Source organism: Hydra viridissima, unplaced genomic scaffold (genome assembly GCF_058129835.1).
Source record: "Hydra viridissima isolate aposymbiotic clone 2 unplaced genomic scaffold, HvirCarnegie_v1 scaffold_12, whole genome shotgun sequence".
Lineage (NCBI taxonomy): Eukaryota > Metazoa > Cnidaria > Hydrozoa > Anthoathecata > Hydridae > Hydra > Hydra viridissima.
The window spans coordinates 6599413-6611599 of NW_028324311.1; the positions used below are offsets into that span (position 1 = coordinate 6599413).

The following is a 12187-nucleotide window of genomic DNA, read 5'->3' on the forward strand; positions in this document are numbered from 1 at the left end:
TGCTGCATTGTCTACTCTATCCACCGGTTTACTCCAATCTTGATACATGTCTGTGGATGTGAGTCTTTTGTCCAAGTTTGTGCCAGGTCCTGCAAAATTCATTCCTGGAATGTGCATTTCTCCTGGAAATTTTGCCCATGGAAGCTTTATTTTTTTTGAAAAATTGTTGATCGACTCCACCAAGTCTCCTCCATTGACTTCATTCGCAGAAACAAACTTGCATTTGCCTCTTCCGCAGACGGTACAAGTTCCTTTAAGCATATTTCTATTGCTCTTGCTTATAGAATGGTACAAGTTGTTCGTTTCTGTTATTCTTTTGCATTTGACACAATACATTTTTTATATTCAACATAATAAAAAATGGAAGTGATTGATTTGTCATGGAATGTAAATAAAAACAAAAGGAAAAATAACAAGCTTTTACCTAGAAGTATACGTGGAATCATTATTGGGAAATCAGGATGTGGAAAAACAACGTTGCTACTCAATTTACTTTTAAGACCTGGGTGGTTAGACTATAATCATTTGCAAGTGTTTGGAAAATCTCTTTTTCAACCGGAATATAAAATACTCAAAAACTCGTTCGAGAAGAAATTGCCAAAGGAAGTTATTCTTGATTTGTTTAACATTCAAAGCAAAATTGAGGAATTAAACGTAAGCCCTGAATGCGTTATTAATGAAATTTCAAAAAAATGGGATAACACAGAGGATATGGAATGCCAATTTTTCGAAACGGCTGACGATGTGCCTAATCCTGAAGATCTTGATTCATCCAAAAACAATTTAATGATCTTTGACGATTTGCAATTGACCAAACAAAACAAATGTGAAAAATATTACATCCGAGGAAGACATTCTAACGTTGACTGCTTTTACCTCGCTCAAAACTATTTTATGCTGCCTAGACAAACCATTCGAGAAAATGCTAATTTCATTTGCTTGTTTCCTCAAGACTTTAAAAACATAAACCACATTTATCAAGATCACGTTTCTAGTGATATGGAAAAAGAAGAGTTTAAAAAGTTTTGTAAATATTGCTGGTCTCAACCTCACGGATTTGCCGTCATTGATTTATCCTCTAAAAAGGATTGTGGAAAATATCGAAGCGGATTTGACAATTTTTATTTTCCCAACTCTATATAAAAAGATGAGCGGATTTTATCTCCTTGCAAAAGCAAAAAAAGAAACTCCAACCATAAGAAACAGCGTCATCCAAACCGAGTTTGACAACCCCATTGAATTTGAACCTAATAAAAAGTATGAAATGGCCCTTGTCGGCTTTGACACTATTCACAGCTATACCAACATCAATTCGACAAATAATGTTTTCAGATACAGTCCTAACGCTGGTTCAAACAGCTACACCATTTACATCGAAGAAGGAGCGTATGAAATTAACGAGATTAATGATTATCTTCAGAAGGAAATGGAAAAACAACTTGGAAACTTGTATAGAAAGGATGGTGTTGTTATCGGTGCAAACCTAATGACTTTAAGATCTACTCTGAAATTTGGAAAACCTGGAGCTACAACAAAATATTGGGTGGATTTCAACGTGAACAACAGTTTAGCTCCTGTTCTTGGATTTAATAAAGCAGAATATACCTATGTAGAGAAAAAAGAAGATCCAGCTAATCCAGATAAAGTCACAAGTTATATTGACTATTACGAGTCTGAAGCACTTTCGAGAATAGACGATGTGACCATCATCAGAATCACAAACGATGCGATCGGAGCATCTTATGATAACGGAAAAAGAACATCTGACATTTACTCTTTTCATCCTGACACTCCTCCAGGCTACAAAATTAGCGAAAAACCTTTCCACTTGATATACTTGCCTATCATGGTGGGTAGAATTTCAAGAATGGAAACAAGAATTTTAGATCAAAACGGTAATTTGATCGACTTTAGAGGTGAAGACATTATCCTCCGATTTCACGTGAGAGAAAGAATAACCTCTGTGCTTCAAGATCTTTTTACGAGCAGCGCTGTTCAACGATAATTTTTTTTCTTTTATTTAAAAAATGAGTTACCAAAAAGTAAAATTAAACATTTCACAAAGTCAATCTGATAAAATTAAAAAAGCGATTCAAGACAAGACTGATGTCAATATAAGACTATCTCATCAAGACTTGAACGGTGAACATATTCTCGCTATCACTCATGCGCAATTGAAAAAAATTACAAAAGCGTATGAAGCTGGTAAAGGTGTTACACTCAAACTGAGCAAAAGACAACTTGCACACAACTCAACCATTGAAGGTGGATTCATCGGTGCTCTTCTACCGTTACTAGGTATGTTAGGTAGCACACTTGCAACAAGAGTAGTTCCTGCTCTCGCCACTGGATTGTTAGCAGGAGTAGGCTCTTCTGCTGGCTCTGCTATGGTTGATAAAATTGCAGGAAGAGGAATCGTTTACTTGAAAAAGAATGGAAGTGGAATGAAAATGACTGCTGCAGGATCAGGAGTCTTTTTAAGACCTTGGGTGAAACCTACTATGGGTGAAGGACTTTTTGTTAAAAATGGAAAAGACTATCAATCTATTGGATCTGGATTATTGCTCGGACCGAACTCACCCTTTAATAGCATTCCCTTTTTAGGTGCTATTCTATGAAAAATGTAAATTTTATATATAAAGATATATAAAATTATTCTTTACTTGTATCTAAATTTGCTTTCGCATTACCAACAATTTCTCCATTATAATGCCGATAAATTCTTTTTACCGAGAAAGCATTCGATAACCCTTTAACCTTTGTTTTTCTCATTTCAATACGATTATGTGTATCAAAAGAATTTTTTAAGAGTATTAAAATTTCTTCTAATGGTATTGTTTTAATCATTTCTATAAACGATATTTTAACACACTTTGGAAGCTTTCGAACGTTTTTTTCGAATTTAATATATTGACTAGATTTATCAGTAGAACATTTGACTTCTTCACCACTAAGCATATTAATAAGATCATCTTTATATATCGCATTCATTTTATATAAAAAGAATTTTATTTAAGTCATTTTTAAAAAATTTTTTTTTCACTATAGTTTACTGTAGAATAGAAAATACGATGACGAATTAAAAGAATGAACTATCTCTCATTAAAAAATGAGCATTGTCTTATTAAACACAAAAATTATGGACAAGTTTGACAAGGATAATCTTGACGATATAGCACACTTGAAATCCATATCTCTTCTTTTGGAAAACAAACACGACCTGTCAGATGAAGCTATTAAGCATCTGTTGGAGGCTAAAGAAGAATTGGATAAACGCAAGACCGAGAAAATAACGTTTATCGCTAAGACAAATCACCTCATCCAGCGATACCAAGACATTTTACAAACACAGCTTTCGTTTGAAGATCGTGCTAAATTTGACGAGGAAAAAAACCAGCTTCAACGTCAATATTTTACCATCGCGGAAGAAACGCTTTCTCAACGACAGTGGAACGATATTAAAATCACTCAGACACTTGTCTCGCGCACCAAATGCAAGTTTTGCATCAACAACGATCCCAGCCAGTTTGAGATGGACGACAGCAATAAAAAATTCTGTCTCGTGTGTTCAGGTCAGCAAGAAATGTTAGAAACGGCTGTCCCGTATAAAGACAGCGATCGATCCAACTCGATGAACAAATACACTTACTCACGCATCATTCATTTTCAAGAGTGCATCAAACAATATCAAGGCAAACAAAACTGTAAGATTCCTGAAGAAGTCTTTGAAAAATTAGAGAAAAAATTCAAGGCGTTAAACTTATTAGTTCATTCTGAAAATACGCATGTGAAATATTCTCGCATTACCAAAGAACACATTTTAATCTTTTTAAAACAACTCAATTATACAAACCATTATGAAAATGCCAACTATATCTATTACGTGCTTGTCGGTAAGCGAGACGATATAGAATACCTCGAAGAACAGCTCATCAAAGATTTCAAGGATTTGTCTTTCTTATACGATCTGGTGTACGGAAAAGACAAACCGAAAGAATTAAAAAGAAAAAGTTTTATGAATGTCCAGTACATTTTGTTTCAACTGCTCCAAAATAGAGGTCATCCTTGTCGTGCAGAAGATTTTTCAGTTTTAAAAACCATTGATAAGAAAAGATTTTACGACGACATTTGCTCCCATCTGTTTGCAAAACTCGGATGGAATTTTACCCCGACCTTTTAATTATAAAACCGTGCTTTACATTTATGGACTATGATCAACTCTTTGGTCTAGAACACGAGGACACAAAAAAAAGGTAAGTCAACAAAAATGATTGCAGAAATTAAAAAATTAAAAACACGACGCCTTCTTGAATTCATTAACTATAGCAAATCACTATATTATAAAAATACTAATGCGGTATTTTTATAAATCACAATGTGACAGAATACACAATTCATGATTGCAGAAAATTAAAAACACGACGCCATCTTGAATTCATTAAGTATGGAAAAAGTATCAATGCGCCAGAATCCGCAATTCATAGTAGTGACACATCTTGCAAGACGGAATTCACACGCTAGCCCTTGGACATTACAAACTAAAACCGTGCTTTACATTTATGGACTATGATCAACTCTTCGGACATGATGATTAAATATAAACTCAGAACACGAGGCAGAGACACAAAAAGGTAAGTCAACAAAAATGATTGCAGAAAATTAAAAACACGACGCCATCTTGAATTCATTAAGTATTAAAAAAAATGTCAATGCGCCTGAATCCTTAAGTATAGAAAAGTATCAATGCGGAATTATAAAAAATGTTAATGTGGTATTAAAAAAATGTCAATGCGCCAGAATCGATATTGTGTCTTGAAAACTGTCAATGCATATAAAAAAATGTCAATGCGCCAGAATCGGCAAGTCATAGTAGTTTTAACATTAATCTTTTTTAAAAAAAAACAAAGTATAATTTCCTTTAAAATATTTTTAAATTTTTGGAAATAAAGAAATATAAGAGCATACTTAAATTTTAATATAAAGTTTACACCAGAAAATTTTATAGTTTATTTTATATTTATTTAGCTCAATTTTAGTTTTATTTTTAATGAATTTTTATCAAGTTTAGCCTTTTACTGATTCGATTTTCTATTTTGCACTCCATTTTTAATTTGTGTTCTTTTGTTTTCCATTTCTACAAATATAGCCGATAATACCAATAAAGAAAAAGCATAAAAATGGAAGTTAATTTGGTAACTTAAGAAAAAGGGATTTTTTGTAAATTATTGGGAAATCGAGATGGTAAAGACTCAGTTATTTATCTGTTTTTAACTATTTCATAGTTTTTTATTTATCATTTATTTATAGCTCAATTTGCATGCATACTTTTAATGAATTTTTAAAAAAAGAAGAACTTTTTTGACTTATCATTAAAGAAGGCAACTTTAACCACCAAAAAAGGGGAGAGTAAGACATCGAGTTCAGCAATTAAAATTAAATTAGATTTTGTTTGACGTCAAGGATAAATTTTTTTATGGAAACTACCTTTGACGCTAAATACAATTTTAACTTTACAGTGTTAAATAAAAAAGCGTAATAAAATCTGCTAAAAAAGGTCTTCTGGATTTTAAGCTAATTCGCGGCGAATCCAATTTTGAGGTGATAAATTCAAGTCAAGATTAACCATCAGGAGGCTGGCTGGTGAAAAGTTCAAAGAGCGTTTTTGTGTACCAAGGATACAAGGCGGAGGAGGATCAGTTGGAATATGGGGATGCTTCTCCCATAAAGGAACAGGGCCATACAACATTTATACCAGCAGAATTAACCAGTACAACTACAAAGAGACCCTCGAAACTTTTGCCAACAACCAGAGCTTTTTACGGAAGACGACAACAATGGATTTTTCAGCACAATGGCGCAACGGCTCACACTTCAATCTTGGTTAAAGAGTGGCTTGATCGGAAAAACATTACGGTCATGCCTTGCCCAGCTCGTTCTCCAGATCTCAATCCCATTGAGAACATTTGAGCTTGACAAGAGATTGTTCAAAGAGAGCTTGGCCAGTGTTGTACAATTACAGCAGGCCTTAAAAAAGCTTTGGAAAGAATTTCCAAGAGAACTATGCATCGGACTAGTTGAATCTATGCCTAGACGTATTTGTGCATGTGTAAAAGTTCGCGGTGCGCATACAAAATACTAAAATGCACCCTGACTCTATATTTTTGCTCCGTTTTTTTTTTTTTTTTTTTTTTAACAATTGTATATGTTTCTCATAAAAAAATCTTAATTTTTCTTTTTGAAAAATTTTTTTTTCTTATTTTGTTTATAATACCACTGTTAATAAAATTTCAAAAAATTTAAATTGTTAACTTTTTTGTTTGCTTTAAATTTTAAAAAACATAAAAAAAATCATTTTAAAAATTAAGTGACTCTATATTTATGCAACCCACTGTATATTATATAGCTTTCTCGCAGAAAGCACAACGTTGGATTTTTAAATAGTCTTCACGCCTCCAGTTTTTTACTTCTCCCAAACATGACGTATATAGTATCTAATGTTGTTTCAAGAACTTTCTCTAGCAAAAAAAAAAATCTTAGTTGCATGAATACTACTATTTTCATGAAAATAAGGCTTAAAAAAAACATTGATTCGCTTCTTCAAAAATGCCAATTTATCATACCATACTCGAGTATTTAAAAGATGCACTGAATTAATGAACATTATTCAGGTAAGTAACATTAAAATCAATTTGTAGGTACTAGATGAAAGTACTGTTTTGAGTTTTCATGAGGCATTAATTTATTTTAAAAGAAGTTTTTTAACAGAATTCATTACACAAAAATGAGTTCTTTAAATAAAGCTTAGTTAAAATAAAAGTAAAAATTTTTTCTTCTTCAACAGTCAGCTGAAGTAAAAGGTATTTTGCTATTTTTTTTAAATTATTAACGCATCACCTTTCCATTACCTTCTATTGCCAAGACTTGATTACCCAGTGATAATTGATAACTGTAATATTTGACATTCAAATATCACCCTGTGATATTCGATAACCTTGCATCTGTGTTGTTCAATATTTTTATTACATATTTGTAATGAATTCTGTGTGATAATCCATACTTTTATTACAGGGTGCGGCAGCGATTCGCGAACTAATTTTTGGCTAGGTTTTGTGATGTAAATAAAATACTTCCGCAACTTGGTTTTGTTGATTAATGTTCAATAACCATCTTAGAATTTAATAAAATTGTGAATAAAAAACATTTTAGTTAAAAGTTTTACAATGGAAGCTAAAAGAATCAAAACTTTAAATTTGATTCACGCGGGTTTGCCTGCACTTGAAGTGATTAGTGTTTCTGGAGTGTCTAAAACTACATTTTACAAAGTGAAAAAACGTGACAGTGAACAAAAAAGTTTATAGAAAAATTACAGAAAAGCTTAAAAAGCATCTTGAAAAGAATCGTTAAATATTGATGAGAGGACAGTCAGAAGAACTTTAAAAACACTTAGAAAAGTCAGTCTGGCCCAACCTTCTTGTCAACTTTTGACAGAAAGACTAAAAACTTTACGATTGGAGCGATCAAAGAAACTTCTGAATCAGCTAAAAAGCCATGCTTCGTCAGCAGTTAATGTTTTCTCAGATAAAAAACTTTTTAGTGTTGACCGTGTGATAGATAGGTGTAATGACAGATTGATTGTGCAGAAGAGTGAAAAAGCACCACCTGTGTATCACACCAAGCACCCTTAGTCCATCATGATGCTAGGAATCATCGCTTCTAATGGAGAGAAATGTCCAACAATCAACATCAAAGAGAAAGAAAAAGTGACTTCTGATGTGTATATTAACTTACTAATACGTTATGTGGTCCCATGGCTAAAGAGGACATTCCCAGAAAACAATTACATCTTTTAACAAGACAATGCACTTTGTCATTGGTCTAGAAAAACTCAACAAAATCTTAAGGACAATATGGCTAATTTCTGGCCCAAACACTTTTGGCCACCATCCAGCCCTGACCTGAATCCTCATGACTACAGTGTGTGGAGCGTAGTTGAGAGTAAGGCTTGCAAAAGGCCCATTCAAGTGTCAAGTCACTAAATTCATCAATTACCCGTGCTAGGTAATCAATGTCAAGGGACTGCATAATATGCACCTGCCAGTCCTTCCGCCCTAGGCTTGAGTCAGTGATCAAAAAAAAGGAAACCTAATTGAATGTTAAGGTGGGAAAAAAATATTTATCTTCAACTTTTCTCCTACTAATATTCCATGAATGCAGTTTTTTAGTACTTTCAAAACTCATTTTGAAAAATGTTCTAAAAAGTTCGCGAATCGCTGCCGCACCCTGTATATAGCTGTAATGGATTCTGCGTAATAAACTGCATAATAATTGTTTTACATTCTAAATATGCATTTGTTCATGAAAAAGTTCTTTCAAAAAAGAACCGATTCCAAACAAAAAATCTAAAGATGTCACTTACACAGACATAGGTACTTCTTCGTTCAAGAAATTAGTGAAAAAAAGTACTATAATTACAATTATAGATAAAAGTTTGCTTAAGACCTTAAGACCCCTTTTTGATCACTGGCTCAAGCCTAGGGCGGTATAAGACCCCTCAAAAATTTTTAAATTAAAATAACTGTTTTAACAAAAAACCAACTATTTTCTGAGAAAGAACTAGGTAACAACATTTAAAAAAATAAAAAAAATAATTTTATTAGTTGTCATGGTTACCAATTAAAATAGTCAACATTCAAAAATGTTTGTGCCACCCCGGCCATACTATCTCAGTAACTGAAAGCTTTTAGGGTATAAAATTTTGGCAAAAGGTTTATAACATGTTGATCTACAAACTGAACTAAAACTATTAAAAATAAATAAATATTTGAGTTACACTGAAATTTTTAAAATGGTGTATTGAAAAAAACAAAGTTTTTTAAGATCAAGCTAGTATAAATAAAAAAGTTTTTGTAATATTGCAAAACTTTTAGTTCCAATTGTAAAACTAGATGCAATAAACATTTAATAAAGTTTCATGCAAATTGAACATACCGTTAGTGAAATAGGATGGCCGGGAGGTCAAAAATTTACATATTGAGAAAAACGCATTTAAATATAACATTCATAATTGTACCAAAAATTTTCAATGATAATGCTAGTTCAAAAACAGTTACTTATAAGAACATGAACCAGGATCATATAGTCTACTTTCTTGGTCATTATCTGCATCTTCTTTTTTTTTTTTGCATCCACGAATTACTTTTCATTGCTTTTTTGATGTTGTTCGATTTTGATACTCTGCAAAAATTAGACGCTTTTTGTTCATGATTGAACAACCTTGAAGAGTGTATATTCCTGGAATCATATTCAACTTTTCAAATAAAAGAACACTTGCTTTTCTTCCAATATTAAAATTTGAAACAGCGTCGTAAACTCCAAACTCCAACTGTGTTAAAGAAACATACTTTGCTTTGGGTATACGCTGCCATATCATCCCATTAAAACTTTCATTTTGGTTTTGAGTCTTACCATGAAAGCATTTTTTTAAAAGTTCTTCTTTAGATAGATCAATATAAATTGGTTTTAAATGGCTAACAACTGAGAGTGGAAGCCCTGTGCCTGGTTTGTAGGTAGAGGTTTTATTAGCTTTTTCCTGTTTATAACGACACCAGCTATTAATACCATCAGGGCAATGATCATGCCAATTATTTTCAGCTGATGAAGATACATGAAACAATGTTGCAAGTATGGCCTTTTTCATACCTTCTAAATCATTTACATTTTGCCTAACAGCAATTCCATAGTAGTCTTGTAGACGGTTAATTGTAGCATTTGTTAATTTTCCTTCCCCTCCAAGTCCTTTAATAGTTTTTTTTCAACTTTCTCAATCTACTACCAACACGTTTTTGTACATGTCCAACACACTCCAACTTACACACTGTAATACCAGGATAAGTATCCTTAACATAAGAATAGCTTTTACAATCACCATCCCCATAATACTCTACATATCTTAGTCTATTTTGAGAGATTGAACGACTAAAAATTCTTTGTGCACCAATCACTTCCATACCAGGAGCAGAGCCACGATAATTTAATTTACATACATGTGATGATTTCCATGTTTCAAATGCAGTAGGATTGCTTTCTTTCAGTTTAAATTTCAGGCTGCATGCTCTGCATGATCGACTCATTGGTTCGCAATCAAGAATTTTACCTGTTTTCATTGATATTGCTGTAACAACTCCATTTAATGAAGAGAATCCACGTCGTTGCCAGCTACCATCAACTGATACTGCAGTATCAACAATATTTAAAGAAGACTGAGAGATATCTTTGGCAGCATCAATCATTATTTCTTTTGCAACAACTTTAGCACATTCAGAGACAGTTTTAATTGTTTTGTTGTAATTGTTTTTAGTCATTGGTTTAGGGATGTTCATTAAAGATGTAAACTTTTGTAATCCTGAAAAACCTTGACCACATGCACGCATTGAATAAATTATTCTATTATTTACATCAAAAGTTTTTCTTCCAGAGCATTTCTTTGAAGTATAGAATTCAATTTTTTCATTGCAGTTAGAGCACCAAATGTATAAGATTGAGCTCAATCCCTTTTTCTTAGAAAAACATTCTGAAAGATTTAAACCAGATTGTAGACATTTTTTACAACATAATTGATAAATCACACTAGATAAAATTTCCATGTCAACAATACGATAACCAACAGAACTGTTTTCATTTAGCTGTGGTGTCTCAATTTTTTCAATTTTTTTTGAAGATACAGATAAATTTAACAAAGTGCTAGAAGAAAGATTGTCTTTTTCATTACTAATAAAAGAAGCTACTGGCAAAGTTGAATCATTTAGCAAATTTCTGGTAAAATCAATTTCCATGAAATCTTCTTGATTTTTTACTTTTAGTACTTTGTTTTACTCTGCATGACGTTTACCCATTGTTTACAAAGTTTATTAGATAAAAAGAAATATAATGAAAAAGCTCGCAATTCTCTTTAAAAACTCGTTGCTATGCGTGTTGCTATGCAGACAAAATTTACCCAGTCAAAGGAAACATTGGATATCTCAAGAACTAAATCAAATATTTAAAAATGGTTTTCAAATTTGCGTTCAGCGATAAATTTTGTGCCAAAATTACATAAAAAAAAAAAATTTTTTTTAAGATTTCTGAGAGGTCTTATACCTTATTAAAGACCTTATGCAACATGCTGCAAAAATATTACTTACAACTTTTCTAAATAGGAAAATGTTCTTAGAAATTGAAATTGATAGTTATCCTGACAAAAAATAGTTAAAAAAATTATAAGTTATTTACAAACCAACTCAACAGAAAAAAGAAGCTGTTGACATCTTTAAAAATATCAAATGAGCGTGAGATTATTGATGAACACTTAGGAAAACATCCAGTGATCTTTGTTGATTTAAAAGATGTATTTTGCAATAGTTATGAAACTATAGTGAGGTCAGTTAATTTTGCTATAAGTGATGCTTTTAGACAACACCTCTACCTGTTTGATAAGCTTTATGTTGTTTGGATAAACAAAAAATCAACGCCTCAGCAAAAGAAAGAAGCAGAGGAAAAGATGGCATAATTGATAAAACAGATTTCATTGAAAATGAACAAGAAAAGATATTGGACTTCCTTAAAAAGTTGATGGAAGTAACTTTTAAGTGCAATGAACATTTAGAAAAAGGATTTCTGACAGGAGAATTTAACATAACTAGAGCTAGAATCTTTTCTGACATAAACAACGTAACAGAATGCAACTTCTTAAACAACGGGTTCGAAAAATATTATGGTTTTACTAAAACTTATGTTGATCACCTTTTTAAAGAATATAACTTGTTTTAAGAACTTTTTTTTGTAAACAAAGACAAAAAAATTCGAAACAGGTGTTTCCGGAAAGTAAAATCTTTCTGGCGTATGTCAGTATTTGCTTATTAACCTTTTCGCTCCGAAGTATGCTTTTTGGCGTTCTCGCTAAATCCGAAGTACGCCTTTTGGCGTTTTTAGATATACCTTGATATTTTACAAAAAAACCAAAAAACTCACCAGTTCTGCATCTTCTAAATGGGTTGTATCTAATATTCTAAATTTTAGAATGTGGCACATATGAAAAAAAGGGGTCAAAACTACTATATGAGCTTCCGAAGAAACCCCTTGGAGGGATTATAGTACACATATTCCCATTCCCAGCTAACAATTAACGTTCAAGAAAAATTTTCATAACGTT

At 32.2% G+C, this 12187-nt stretch overlaps 1 protein-coding gene across 1 annotated transcript; it reads left to right on the forward strand.

The window, feature by feature from the left end:
- The first annotated feature begins 360 nt into the window (after positions 1–360).
- LOC149880996 (uncharacterized) lies at positions 361–1143 on the forward strand. Its single transcript, XM_090068217.1, has one exon. The coding sequence runs from the start codon at positions 361–363 to the stop codon at positions 1141–1143; it is 783 nt and encodes a 260-aa protein (XP_089924343.1).
- Positions 1144–12187: the final 11044 nt, after the last annotated feature.

What these genes read in the sequence shown, in the direction of transcription:
- LOC149880996 (XM_090068217.1), top strand. Translation starts at nt 361, where the DNA reads ATGGAAGTGATTGATTTGTCATGGAATGTAAATAAAAACAAAAGGAAA.